Raw genomic sequence first — 15,255 nt, 5'->3', positions numbered from 1 at the left:
CTGTGTGGAGCGATGGAAAACCAGTCTTTTAGGGCTATTGCCATTGGTAGCAAGTGGAGGTGATTAGCACCAGGTTTGAATTCTCTCAAGACTGATTAGGTGAGATCCTTTGACAAGACCCACATGCCTATTACTTTCCCCCACCCCAATCCAGACTTCATCATCTTCAGAAGATGTCCTACAAATTGTGGTCAATCCTTTTGGCAGGCTCTTTTGGTTTGCAGAGTAGCCAAAATCTAAACCACCTGGAACCACTATCAGCTTTACCCTCAAGACATCTGGGCTAACTTCTAATTCTCTGGCTTATAAAACCATTTTCTTGAGAGAACTCTATAGTCCAAGTAGCTGAAAAATTACTTAAGTGCTTGAAACACTTTTATGACAGCTCCTTGGCACATCCTGAGGCCCCTGCCATCTAAATGGTGGCATGAGGGCTTTCCTCTGATTTAGGGTGTTCCTCAACCTGTCTGACTTTTCCTAGCAGGCCTCCATGTAAAAAAGAGAATCCCACTTCATAAGCTTGGTGCAAATGGAGCAGGAATAACCACTACACAAAGTTCTGAGAGTTCAAGAAGATCATTCCTCTAACTTGTCCTCCATCTGATTTGTTTAGCTTGTTTTACAAGTAAATAAAAGAGGGAGTGTGTATGCATCTGTATTTATTGCACAATTTCAAAACCAAGTACACAGACCTCTTTTGGACATTGAGCTTCTGTATGTATTGGGACAGCTAGCACTTGGGTAATGGAAATTGGGTTCTGATGAAGGGAATAGGTACAATGTTATCTCATCCCTTATCAAACAATGGGAATTTTCATAGGCACAGGTTAGGACAAACTTTTCATCCATGTGAAAAGCTTTCTTCAGAGGTCACACCAGAAAACTGAGGCTCAAGGCAAGCAGTCTTCATCTGTTCAGTCACTAACATTCCTTCTCCTCTCCAGAAGCTCTGAGAGAAGGGAAAAATCCCAAAGGGCAGCATTGGCATTGTAGGTTCAACTCTGTACATGTGGTACATTAATATGAAGCACAGAATTGGCCTGTTCAGAACCACTAGGGATGTTTGCTGTGATCCTGCCCATGGAAGTGTCCCTTTTAGCTGCCAGAAATGTGACTGGGAAGCAATACCTGTGCAGGCAGCTCCAAAATGACACTCTGGGATTGTAACAAGTCCTGCATTCAGATATACTCATTGCCTAAACTTTATTTACAGACTGTCAGACACTGAGTATGTGAGATAATAAATTTAATGGCACAGTGATACAACAAGTATTAATGGGATTTATCATCTATGCAACTACGAGTGTCTTACAGGATCTAGGCAATCTGAAATGTCTAAAAGTTTGTGATTCTAAATGAGCTATCTATTTCATTTTACAAGTAAATGCTTGTAATCTATCTATCTATTTCATCTAGTAAATGCTCAGAGCTATAAGCAAATTGTGGTCTCAGTTGATTTATTCCAGCTCTTTTTGTTGGTGGTGGTTTGGCTTGGGTTTTTTTTCCCCTTTTTCCTTTTACCTTATAGCTGATTAGCTCCTGTTTTCTATAACTTCTGTCCTGAATACCTAGTTCTTTTCTACATGACCTTCTTCTTTCAGAAGGGCTGCATATAGTAGGAGGCAGAAATGGGATGTTACAGGACAGTGTTGGTTATGTGGAGGAGATGTACATGTATAGTTTAATCTTTGTATATGAGACAAGTACTTGAGCAAAAGGAAAAAAAAAAAGCCTCTTTTGGTTTTTGAGTGTGGGGATTAGATAATGTTTCAGAATGCACTCTCAGTGGGAAAAAGCCAAGGATGGAGGATGACTGGTGGAGCAAGACAGACTGTATTCCTGCCTCTAGGAGAGTAGTAAGTAGTAGTCAAGTCAGTGCACCATTGGTGTGTAAGTATGAAAGGTTTGTGAGCATAAGAGGAACAGCACCTGACTCAAAGCAGGGCTTTCCCAACTGTGCTTCTAGATTATCACCCAGAAGCATCTTTAGTTAACTTCAGGATAGTTGTGGCATGTCCAGAACTCTTGTCTGTCCAAGGGAAGCTCATTTTGTTTAGGACTGGGGATGTTTCCAAAAGCTTTCCTAAATCTTGTTGATGAAGCGTGAGTTTCCTTTGTCACTGGCAAAAATTAGGTGTGTCCTTCTGCAACATCCTCATATACTGGGGATACTATTAGTTGGATTTGGTTTGTTTTTTTGTTTTTTTTTTTTTTTTCTTTAATACACTACAGTTAGTTGGTTTTGGAATACTGCTGGCATGGGCTTTGGAAATGCTTTTCTGCATCTATTTGTTTTGCACTTGTAAGACTATATATTGTGGTAGATTTTGAAAAAGATGGAAATTGTTGCCCTTCCCAGAGAGGAAAGCCAGTATCTCCTGATGGGACTGTACAAAATCAGCAAGCACAATGGCCTGTGAACTGTTGGTGAACTCTAAGGAGGCATTTAAACAAAACAGGAAAAGGGTCCTCAATTGCTGGAGCCATGAGAAGAAAGTGCAAGTGATGGTGCAGCCCACACCGGACTTGTATCTTTCCTGTTTTCTCAGTTTTAGCAGTTTAAAAGGTTCAACTGTAGCTCCAAACAACTCATGGAAATGGAGAACCACTGGAATGAAGACATGTTCTTTAGGTCACCTTGAACATGTCCTCAACAGGAGAAGCAAAGACAGATGTAAGCCAGCAAAATATGGGACAATAGTGGTAGGATTCATATATGTCCAGGTCACTTTTCATGAATTTATATACATAAGTTATGTGTCCATGTCACTCTGATTTACATTCATTATATTAAAATAGCTACCTTGTTTTTTAAATATAATAAATTATAGCAATGCAAAATATGTGGTAAGATGGCTCATTTTGCTGTAAGCATGCTCCCAGAATTGTTATAGGTACTTAAAAGCACCTGATTAAAAAATCACAAACAGCTATAAGCAGAATAACTCTCAGCATGAAACTGTAGGTGGAGAAAACGTCACTGCCACCTAGTCCTTATCCAGGTCTCAATCCAAACCTTGATAAACAGTGAGGTCACCCAAATCCTTCAGAGAAAAATCTCAGGATTTCCTTGCACATAAAGTTTGAATCATTTTAACTACACTGAGGCAACCACCAAAGTATATATCTCCATATGTCTGCATTGACAGAGTTTGCATGAGCATTATTTCCACAGAGCTGCTTACCATAGTAAAAGGCAAGAGAGCTACAGTAATGCAGCTGTGTGTCTGTGTCCACAGTTGGGTTTTGACTAGCAGAAGTTATTCAGTTTAAAAAAATCTGCTCCTACCGACATAATTATACTGGCATGGGACTTTGTCATCTTTTGTCTTGGCCACATAGATTTTTTGTGGCTTTAAATTCTTTATTCAGTGATGAAATGCTTTCCTTTGCTTATGAGCTTATACAGAGTCTGTCCCCAACATGCTCCATGACGAGCAAGCGAACTTGGCAGCCAGACCTTTTCTTTCCTGCAGCATATACATTCATCAGAACTCAGGACAGAAAACTTTTTGAGCTGTATATAAAGTAAGATGTACCTTCTCAAAAAGGTGATTTCCTTGCAGTTTCATAAAACCCCATAGTTATCCTGTTTTCAAGGCTGAACAGAAGAGCTTGCTGTGCTCTCAGTGTGACAGGTACCATCTAAGCAGCACTCCACTGGGGCTGATGCTAGCTCAGGAATCCTTGAATGGCCCTGCATGGGCTGGTCATCTGTCAGGAACTGTTACTCTCTTTTGGAAGGTTTTTGAGCTTTTCCAGCTGAATTCCTTCTTGTGATCTCTAAAAGATCAGAAATACCAATGAGCCTCAGGCAGTACTCATTAATCCTTCTTTTCTTTATAAAATCAGAATACTGAAGAATAGGTTGTCAGGTGAGTGGGGGAGTAGAGGTGAACCATGCCTTCCCCATCCCTGCTGCTGCTGCTGCTGTGAAGTAGGATTGGCACCAAAAGAGGCAGTTTGATGCCTTCTCTTCCTGGCTTCTTTTTTCCAACCTGTTCACTGCCTTGTGCCACTATAAACAGGTAGGAAAAAGAATGGTGATACAGACTAAGGAATTGGTTTAGGCTAAGATTTAAATACTGTTGTCAGCTTCTGGGTTTGTTTAAGTCCATCTAAGTTCCTGGCTCCCTTATTCTGTTCTTGCACAGCCACATAAGCACATGCTCTGTCGTGAAGGAGGGTGTGGCAGAAAGTGAGAATAAGTGCCAGTTTTTGGAGGTACTGAAGAGTGCTCTGAACAGCAACACCTGTTGACTATACAGTGACTGCCTTATTTCCCCCTGGCAAGGCCTATCCTGTGCTGTCTCCATAGGCACCCAGTCCTTCAGAGCTGAGCAGCTGGGCAGCATCAGGTGCTAGAGGGGGTCCCTCCTGGGAGCCATGAGCAGAGCCCCGCAATGGGTGGGTGTTGTGTGGCCCTTGGCAAGGGATAGCCATGGTATATTTGAATTCAGACATCAGAAAAGAGCTTTCACTTCCAGGACTAACTTTCACTGATATATCACTTAAAAGCTGCTGGCCAAGAGCATATTCAGAAAAGCTTCCAGACAATACCTGCAGGTATGTGTTTTGCCAGAAATTAGGTAAAAAACAACCTTATAATGTAGAAATCCAGCTTCTGTCACACCTTTCCTCTAGTGAACAACTGTGGAAAGAAGTCCTATCTATCCTTTTGATGAATCTTGCAATGATTAATCAGTTGTAGATGTAGCAGAGACCTGAGGAAATGGCACCCCACCATGCTTTCATACATTTCTCTCTGGCTGCCTGACTGGTGATGACAAGTTCCACCTGCTGTGCGGCACCTGGACTACTCTTTGAGTCTTTCTCTCAGGGCCCAGAAGCTGCAGTGCAGCACAAGCAGAGTTTTCCTTGTGTTCCCTCCTACCTACAACCTCATTTCAGCAGTGCTGTGTTAGCACATGGTCTGACTTGGTGGTTTAACTGACTGGAGAAAGGGGAGACCTGTTCTGATACAGAAGGCTCAGCCCGCCCTCCTGTCCATCCACAGCAGAGTAACAACTGTCTTGTAATAATAAAAAATGCAAATAAAAGTAAAAACCCTAAACTGCAGGCAATGTAAATCATTTCACCACCTCTTTTCTGCTCATTGCAAAAGATCCTGTTGGGACTTTGGATGGGTGCTGAAAAAATAATTCAAAAAATACTGAGAAAATATACTTCGATAACTAATTAAGTGGAGATGTCTCATATTATCCTAAAATGAATTTCCATGGAATTTCACTAACTTGTGCCACATTGCAAGTATCCAGCTTTGTCAAAGCCCCTGTATTTGTTGAAAGGGTTAGAAGACAAGGTGTGAGAGGTTCCAGCTAAACAAGGGAAACTTGCTTTGGCCTGTAACTGAAGCTAAGATGAAGAGGAAGATAGTTCTGATTGCTGGAGGGCTCAAGATCCTAATCAACCCTCACCCCTTTAATTAGCATGGAGCAGCTCATGAGCTGCAGCTTACAGAGTTGGGCCACAGAAAGTCACAGGAATAGTCAGCTTGCTCCTGATCAGGAATTGCATAAATGTTACCCTGGGGCTTCCTGTGGTCGCAGGTTTGGCACTGCCTGAACAAGCTCTGCAATGTAAACAGAGGATTGTAATTTATTTAGCAACATTGTACTGCAAGATGTAGTACAGAGGCAGATCAGGTGAAATGTTTCCCACATCTGCAGTTGTTCAAGGGTTAAGATTCAAGAAGTATAGTTTAAAATGAAGGCATTTACCAGCTTTCTCCTTCCTAAGATTGAACCTGGTCTTTGATATGTCATACAAGTTTGTCTATATTGGAGCAAAGCAAATTCCTCCTTTTTACTGCATGTGCTTCATTTCCACAGGAGCTAGGAATGCACAACACTTCTAAAAACCTGCTCTCCCCCATATGGAAAAAAGTACATAAATATTTCTGTTTCTGGAGACTGTATTTTAGATTGGTCTGAAGCCATGATATTTCTTAAAGACAAAAACATTCAGAAAGAAATAATTTTAGAAGCTGGCTTCAATAATTTCATGTTTCAATACATTCATATTCCATTCTGCTACAAATATAAATGTTGAGCTTAATATACTGGAGCAAATTTTAATAAAGTCTAAAATAAGTCCAGTGAAATGATAGCTGAAATAAAGCACTGATATTGGCAAGATAAAACACTTCATAACAAGAAACCCAAGTCAATTTGTTTCAAGATTCTTCTATTAATATGATAATGTTTGATAAAGTCTTGTATTTTTGAGTTACAAATTTTTCCAAAATTACCATGCTCCCATAAAATGTTTAAATATCAGTAAAACATTCTGCAGCAGGAATCATGCTATCAAAATACATTTACTAATTCTGATTACATTAATTAATAAACTGAAAAAATGTGTGAGTTTGATTAAGATAAAAAGTGTTCTGTAAAATAAAGGTTAGAACATAGCAGTGGCAAATAAGATGAAGTAGAAAAAGAAAGATATTTATTCCTCAAAGCAAGCACAAATGAAGAAATATTATGATATAAATTTTCAAAAACCATTGTATGTGCTGTTTGCAGATGGTTCCATTCCTTGCCTATTTTCCAATATACCCTTGGGTCAAGATGATTGCACTGTTCATGTGAGTAATGACAGGAATGCAAAATGCTTTCTACCAACTCCCTAAATCAATTACCCCTTTCATATTTCTTAGGGCTTTCACCCTTTCCTTCACATGGAGACTTCTACAATTTTCCAGTACTCTGCTGAAGTTATAAAACCGCATTTGTTGTGGCACTGTGAGTCAGCAGAACTCACTGAGCAGTTCCCACTGCACAGGGCTCCAGGGCTGGTTCACAGAAAGCGTCATCACAGAAGCATCATCTGCACCTCAGCTCAGGATTGCAGGTACTGCAATCCAACCCCTCTGTGAAGGACATCGTCATTGTAAAGGCCGCGCTTGCCATTCCTGGAGAGACAGAGAAAAATGTTCCGGCTGAAATCATGATTGTTTCAGATGAAGGGGAAAAACAAAAACGAGGAAATGATACTTTTCTGTGAGACAGCACAGTAATTCAGACTGAAAGAGTCTTCCTCTAAAATGAAGCACAGAACAGCTGCCTCAGTATTTAGGGATGCACAACCCAAAAATCAGAATGTCAGTCCATGCTTGCATTGGCAGCCTTCTGCCTCTTGAAAGTTAAATATCAGACAGCTATTATTGCAAACTCTGTTTAATCCCTGCAGATACCTGCAAATTCTGGAAGAAGGCTTTGCAGTGAAGACTCATGTTTACTTGGAACATTTTTTTCTGTGAAAGATGTACTGACCAAGTACTTTCAATAGCACCCATAGGAAACGTAAGTACCGTGTAGAACTGCTCCTCCCTAGGAAACCAAAATCCCACGGGGCATCCGCGGGCCACGCCCCCGGGCCCCCGGCCGGGCCAGGCCCAGAAAGGGGCGCTGTGTCTTTAAGGCGGCGGCGCGCGCGCCCCCTGGCGGCGGCGGAGCGGAGTCCGGGGGGCGGGCGCGGCCCCGCGGTGCTGCGGCGGGGCGGGAGCGTCCCGGTGCCGCGCCCGCGAGGTGGGTGGGAGCGGAGCGGAGGGGACGGCCCGGAGGAGGAGGAAGTGGAGGCGGCTGAGAATAGCGGGCAAATGGGGAGCTGAGCGGCTGCAGCAGCAGCAGCAGCACCGCGCAGCAGCAGCAGCGGCGGCGGCGGGCGGGCACGGAGGCGAGCTCGGCGGCGGGGTCCGTGCGTGCGGGCGCTGCGGGCGTGCCGCGGGGCGGGCGGCAGCGGCGGCGGCGTGCCTGCTCGGCTGGGCGCTTGGGGCTGGTGCGGGGAGCGGCTTCTCTCTGCTTCGGCGAGCTGCCCGCCGGTGCGGGGAAGGGCCTGTCGGGGCTGCCCGCCTGCTGGGGGCTGCCCCTGGCGCGGCGCGGCTCGGCTCGGCGGTTCAGCGGGGCGAGCGGGGAGCGGCGGCCGCCGCGGGGAACCGGCTGATCCTCCTTTCTCTGCTTCTCTTCCAGCCGTCGTTTGGCAGGCGCCGAGTGCGAGCGGCAGCCGCGCTGCCCCGCCGCCCCGGACTGGTCGCCTGCTCGCGGGGCGGCACCATGCAGACCTTCCTGAAGGGGAAGCGGGTGGGATACTGGCTGAGCGAGAAGAAGATCAGGAAACTGAATTTCCAGGCCTTCGCCGAGCTGTGCCGGTAAGGAGGCGGCCCTCGCCGCGGCGAGCGCCGGGGCGGCCGCCGGGCAGGCGGCGGCGGCCCCGGGCTGGGGCTGGGGACGCTCCGTGCTCGGCCGTGGTCCGCGCCGCCCTCGGGCGTACCGCACTCGGTGCGTGGCTCCGCCGAGCCGGCTCTGCCCGCCGGGACCGGGGCCGCAGCGCTCGCAGTGCCCCGGGCACCCCGCCCCGCTGCCGCCGGGCCGGGCTAAGCGCTCCTGCTTCCCGCTCACCTGGACGCTGCCGGTCGCTCCGGGGAAACACTATCCGGCATGGTGCAGCGTCCCCGTGGGTGTGCCAGGGCCCGGCACAGCACCGCGTAACTGCCCGCCTGGGTACATTCCTGCCCTCTGCTTCCAGAGAGGTTTCTGGTATTCCCGTTGAAATAGGGTAATTTGGGATCTTTGCGGACCCTCTTCCAAAGACGAGTTATTATTAGAAAGAGTCAAACATTTGGGAAGAACTTTCCTTCAAGTTATGTGAAAGCACGTACAATTAGGGTCTACAACCCCCTGAGTAAGCTTGTATTCATTTGGGATGTGAATGAGATATCTGAAGATGGTATAACTGTTTGAGTTATGCATCTGTTTTGTGCCGTCCCAGAGGTAAAGGTTAGTTTGATAAGCTGTAATTAGACTTTATCTGAATAGCTTAGAGGATAATTTTTGCGGTATATTACACAATTTTATTATTTAATTGGGAGTTTAAACTCCATGTGGGTCCAAGGTCTTGTGACACATGCATTACAGCTACGGGTACTGAATAATAGCTTTTTATTACTTCATTCTAATACTGAGTTTATAACAAGGAGACTAAATCAGTTTTGATAATTGAAAAATATGCTGCAAACTTTACAGAATATATGAGACTTCGAATACAGTTTATTTAAAGCCTGTCATGCTAAAAACACCAGTCCCTGTGAATTTCTGTTGACAGCACTTGCTTCTTTCTGTAAAGATGAAGGAGGCAGAACAGAAAACTGTTTCAGGAGAAGTGACAAATTTTTACATCAGTTTTTGTACTTGGCATTCTGTATTCCCTCTGTCAAATGAAACTTACTAGACTTTTTTGAAGTATAGAAAGGGCCACAAGTTCTGGTTTAATGTCTAATTTCATGTGGTTCTCCAAGCAAAATTCTTGTCAATGAATAATGCTAAATTTTGCCCTTGTATGAGATTTTAGGTTAGTTCTGTGATGCTCAAAAATACACTTTTACGTCTGTTAGGCATACAAAAAAAATTTTAGGGCCTTGAGGTATGATATAGGCTGTTTTTCATGCCTGGAAACTACAGTGAATCTCAGAAAATCTGTTAAAAATTTCTTGGTATTATGTTCTGTGCATTGTTATATTTAGCAATCTCCAAAAGAGACTTTTTCTCCTTCGTTGTCCTTGTTTCTCTTTTTGACTAAGAGCTTTGCTTCCTTTTTCTCTACCTTAGAAATTCCTTACACTTGTGTTACGTAATGTGGATCTACAATTTCTTTGTATACTGTACAAACTTTATTAATAGTTTTGGGTCTTCACGGTGCTGTGAAAATTGACCCCAAAGTGTCTCTCTTGCTACACTTTACACATTTCTTGGTGAAAATTAGGCTACCTCATCCTGTACAGGCTAAGCTCAATTTGAATAGGTTAAGCTCAATTTGAATAGCATTTACAGATGCTGGATAGAGATGGCTGTTCATACATGCTTTGTTACTTTTAAAAGCATTATTAGCATTTCTGTGCAAGCAGAGATAAATGTTTGGTTTAAGTATCAGTACAGTCATTGGAGCACATTCTGCTGATATCTTGGATGCTCTGTTTTCAATCCTATTGACACCAAAGGAAAGCTGCATTCATTCAGGCAAAGATTTCAAGTATTTTATGGATATTATCTACTTGAAAACTTGTGTGCTTGTAAGCTTTTTTTGCTGTAGAAGAGGTCATGCCAAGCTTAACATACATCTTACTAGAAATCTTGTGTATGGTAAAAAACAAGACAAGCATTCTCATTCCTGTACAGTGATTCATGTGTTAGAGTGGACTATGTATCTATCTGTCTACTCTATGTGCTTTTTGGTGACTGCTACTTGGAATTTATTTGCCTGTTGCCTAGGGATATACTTTCTGGATGACTACAAAGTTCAGATTTGTTTGTACGAGTTTGTAATGAAGCAGTTATATAGTCCAGGAAAGTAAGAGGAGCCTCCTAATGAACTTGTGAAGCATGCTGGGTTTAAAACCGGGGGATTATTAGGATAAGAAGGATCTTTATTTCTTTACAGTTAGCCAGGGCAGCCACTTCTTGTGCAAAGCAGTGACATCCTAAAGAGGCCTGGACAAACATTTCAAAATCTGTTCAAAGCATTGTCTGAGAGACAGGCTCTAAATGCTAGACCACTTTCTTAAGCGTGGCTCCAGGTTTTAGGTTAGATTGTCTGAGCTGAGATGAGATGAGATATTAGCCAGTGTGAGTGGACCAGAAGTTAAGGTGTAGCTTTGGGGTGTAGGCAGTCATGGCTTCAGCTTTCTGCTCCACAAATATTGGGCGGGAACCTTAAATACTTCCCTCATGTTTGTATCCACCTTGAAACTTTCTGTATAACTGACAAGAGAGCTGTTCAGCGTGAACATAGTGTCTTGGGACTTTTGCCTAATCTTTTTATCCACAGGGGAATCTTTGTCTTATCAAAGGCCTTTGAGTTGACCAAACCTGCATGTTTGGTCCTCACTGTGACAGACTAGATATGTCCTATTGAGCTGTATTCTTTGTAGAGTTAAAGGTAGTGCCTGTGATTGTATCTACCTTCATATTTATAGCCCAGACCAGTGATCCCAAATTGTTGAGTTGCACCCCAGTGCAGACCTTCATGTTTCTGCATCTCCTTGGGGCTTCTGAGCAGAGTGATGAGCAAAAAGGCAGTGTCTTTTCACAGGCCTGTTGCAGAGAATCAGTGATTTCTGAATAGTGCCTTAAGAGCTGTTGACCTGGAGAATAGAATACTTGGCCTGTCACCTGGGGAGCCTGGTTTCAAGCCTGTAGCTGATGTCTCTCAAGGGAGACTGAAGATTGGACCAAGCTCCCTCTGATCCTCAAGCTGACCCTGATGCTGTGTTTAGAGAGTGATGTGACTTTGCTCCCCAGTACCAGGTCAGTCATTCTCCCTGCTATGTCTGAAGCACTATGGCAAAGGCATTCCTTTGGGATGAGGTGTGTCCTCAGTTCTGGTCTGTTTCCTGAGGTGGTTTTTGGTTTTTCCCAACAGCTTTTTTCGATATAAGCTGCTTTGTAAGCTGACACTAGAGCAAGACTTTTATGTTCCGTTCCACGCATCAGTACAGTTTCAGTGGTGAGAAGAGAGTTTCTGTCTCAGTCTTTCTGATATGAAGGCATTCCTGTTTGAGTTGTGATACAGGGTTGAGCTCCTTTGTGTGGATCAGGGCACTTGGTGCATGTTTCATATACTATCAGGCAATTTATTACTACTGCCAAGTTGTCCTGTGCCTTGTGTTGCACTTGGAACTGTGTGCATTCCAGCATACATGCTGTGGCTGCTGTTTCCTGAGTGTAGGGTCCTTGCAGGACTGCAGCATGCAAATGTCTGGTTGGTGCATCTCAAATGGACTTTCTTGTGAACCTTTATGTTCTGCTCCTCTAAGATGGCACAATCTGAGACTTTAGGTTGCTGTCTGTTGTCAAAATATGGAGTATCTATGCCCTGCTGAAAAGTAAAGCAAGGTTTCTAGGCATTCCTAACAGAGAATTTAAGAGCCTGTGATAGAAGTGTGTAGTTCTGATGTTGTCATATTTCTCTGCTGCTGCTGAAAGGAACAGTTCCTCCTTTCTCTAGCTGCTTGGTCTCCTCTTCTGTGTCAAAATGGGTTTAATGGTTATGCAGTTGGCAAAGACTCCCAGTCCAATCAGTTCCATGCTCATCACATTGACCTTGGAATGGCTGTCACTGTGCAGATGCATGAACACTAATGCAAGGTTAGGGAAATGGAGATGCCATATTCCATTATAGAGATGGGAGAGCTGTTGTGTGAGTGTCAGGTGGTGGTAAGGACTCTTGGATGCCCATGTCATCATTTTGTAAAATATGCCTGCTGCTGGGTCTCTGTGGACATTGTGAATGAAAAGACTCCTGTTCATGCCATATGAGGAGTGGCATATACGTGTAAAAATGCATATATCTACTCAGAAAATGAGTTGTGTTTTTGCCACCAGTTAAGATTAGCGAGGTGCAGCCATTTACAAATGTTTATTTGCTCTGTAAAAGCCTCCATTTCCTTGGTAGCTGTTCTGCTTGTCAGCTGTTACTATGAGCTCTTCTGGGAGCTCTGGAGATATGAGGCAGTAAGGTCACGGCAATATGAATAAGTTATAGTGATGTGAAGTAAAATACACTTTACCCAAGAGGAGACAATTTAAAGTCACCCAGTTCTAAATGGTAAGCTACTTCTCAGTTATTTTGGACAAAAGCATTCACCAGTGTAGCTTGTAAGTTTGCATGGTAATGTGGTAGCTTTTCTGTGTATCTATATACATAAAAAGTCAGAATTTTCTTTTAATGGCACGTGGAAAACAAATAGAAAAGGAGTTGAAGAGTTGCCTGAAGATGTAATTCGTGTCATAATAAATCCCACAATTTGATTGATAGAAGAACTGTGCTTGTACACTCTAATGACCAGATTATTTATGGTAGGATTTTACTCTGCTGTGGATTTTGTTGCTGTTGTTGATTTTTTCATAAAACAGGGTAAGCATCTGGGAGGAAGAAGTTCCTCAGGAAACTATAGACATGCTGAGAAACTCAAATTCTACCCACACAAGGCAGTGGAAGCAGGCTGATTGAGTTATGCCTTTTAGTAAAGGCCAGTTATCTTGGTGTTTATTGAGCAAGCCAAATTGTCATCTTCCCTCCTTGTGAGATCATCCATGGCAAACTGGTAGCATCCCCTGACACACAGGAAACTGAGTTTTGTTTTGGTCCAGTTTGGATTTCCAGGTGCTGTGCACTGGTGAAGACTCTTGAAACTTGAGGCCATGTTCTTGAATGGTGGCCTGCATCAGTTCAGCAGGCCTGGGATTTAGCACAGAATTTTGGGTATGTGGCTCTAACAAAGCATCTGTCACTGTGCTGAGGGCAGTTTGGTTATGATAGGTCACTGTGGTGTGTTGCTTTGCTGGGCTTTTTTCATTGAGTTAGGATGAAGCTATTTTGAGGCTGATACTAGGTCAATCTACTGAACATAGCAACCAATGATTTTTTTTTTTCATACCAAAATATTAGTATGCCTAATTTAAACCTCTGTGTGGCTTGAACTTGTTTGGGTCCTTTTCCCTTTTCTTTAGGCTAAATTGATTCTTCAGCTTCTGTCCATTTAATTTTTGTGACATAGTGTGATTTCTCATGTGCTAAAATAAGACTTAACTATCTAGTAATCTACCATAAAATGGTAAGCACTGTTGTCAGTGCTGTAGATCTGTATAGTTGTCTTTTTCTCTTCTAAACTTTATTTGTGGTCCCTCGTGTGCCATGGCCTGTGCACAAGAACCTAAGCATGAATTTTAAGACAGATTTAAGAATAATGCTGGTTTGAGGGTATTAAATTAATCTGTTTCTTTATATAGCAGGCAGGAAGTATATTACATATTTTTTCCAGGAAGAACTCAGGGGATTTTCTTTAACCCCAATTCCCCACCAAAAAAACCTAAATACTACATTTGTTGAATATCTGGCTTGTGCCAGTTAGCTTTTACAACCTTAAAATCCATAAAAATAAAACGTATGTGTGTTGATCAATAGCTGCCATTGTTGGTTGTGTTAGTCTGAAGTTCTATGTCATGAGAAGTAACTGAGGGCTGCATGGGTGAGTAAGTTTCCTTGACATCAATTCTTAACAAAGACAACTGGGCTAATGGTAGAAATCATACTAAGCCATGAGAAAGTGTTGAACGTAGTAGCAAAGAAGGGTATATTTCTTGGAGGAGAAGCTCACTCCATTTCTGGGTTCCTGCTCCTTCTTCCTGTAATGCATAGAGACTTTACATTCCAGAAGAGCTGGATATGTGTGCATTTTCTTAATCTCTGGGAGCACCTACTGACAGGCATTCTTCTCACACAAAGCTTACGGTGTTATGCTTGCAGAACCATTTCATGGGAACACATTGCAGCTGGACAACAGAAGTGGCTGTAACAATCACCCTTTCATAGCAACTCGGTTTTGTGGTCTAGCAATCATTTACCTCAGGTTCAGGAAGTTTGCATATTCCTTGTGGCACATCCCTTCACCACAACCTGTTGGAACTGATATGCAGCAAGGAACAATAATAAGCCTGGTCAGGTGGCAGCTTTCCTGAGAAAGATCTGCATTCTTTTGCAGATCATAGGCTAAATAAAAATTGACAGTGTTGCCAAAAAAAAAAAAAAAGCCCTAAAAACTCAAGCAAATGTCATCTTGGGGTGCGTAAGTTGGAACAGAATCTGCAAGACACATGAAGTAATGTGTCCATTCTGCACAGCACTGATAATGCTGCTTCTGCAGTGGCCTCACCTACTGCCATTGGTCCAGGGCATGGCATTTCAGAGGAAATGGGAAGTGCCCTAAAGACAGCAGAATCCTAATGCCCTAAAGTGAGAAGAATTGGAGGTTTTGTAAATACAGTGTATTGTACTGTGCTGGTCAGCGTAAAGAAGAAAGGCTGGAGATCATCTTGACCATAAAAAGCTGTTGTAGGAAAGAAAAAAAACCAACACATGATTCCCCCCTCTTCTGCCAAACATATTCCCCAGTTCTGTTGTAGGCAGAAGAAATAGTAGTGGCCTTCCACTGTGCCCAGGAAGGATGATAGGTAAGTGAAGAAGATAGTATAATTGTGCAAGTAGGCAGTGGAATTTTTTCCTTGAGACCTCTGGAACCACCTTGGACAAATATGGTGGGAATGATACAGGCCTGTGGTGCTGTTTCAGAGCAGAGATGTTGACCTTTCCTGAGATCAGTGCTGTCCTGGTTTGGTTCAATCTGTAATAGTGCAGAAGGTACCTTAGAAACCATTCTGAGTATGCATTAAGTAGCTT

General features: G+C 43.2%; 1 protein-coding gene across 2 annotated transcripts in view; it reads left to right on the top strand.

Moving 5' to 3' along the window:
• Positions 1 to 7,582: 7,582 nt before the first annotated feature.
• ITPK1 (inositol-tetrakisphosphate 1-kinase) overlaps positions 7,583 to 15,255 on the top strand; it is a 139,318-nt gene continuing 131,645 nt past the window's right edge. The window contains exons 1-2 of one of the 2 annotated variants that reach the window (XM_059850195.1): positions 7,583 to 7,718; positions 7,995 to 8,173. In XM_059850195.1, coding sequence (XP_059706178.1) covers positions 8,079 to 8,173 — 95 coding nt within the window. In that variant the 5' untranslated portion in view covers positions 7,583 to 7,718; positions 7,995 to 8,078. The remainder of the gene's footprint in view (positions 7,719 to 7,994; positions 8,174 to 15,255) is intronic. The other variant, XM_059850196.1, reaches the window with a different exon arrangement.

The sequence above is a fragment of the Haemorhous mexicanus genome, chromosome 6, assembly GCF_027477595.1.
Source record: "Haemorhous mexicanus isolate bHaeMex1 chromosome 6, bHaeMex1.pri, whole genome shotgun sequence".
Classification (NCBI taxonomy): Eukaryota; Metazoa; Chordata; class Aves; order Passeriformes; family Fringillidae; genus Haemorhous; species Haemorhous mexicanus.
This window is presented reverse-complemented; position numbering and strand designations above follow the sequence as displayed.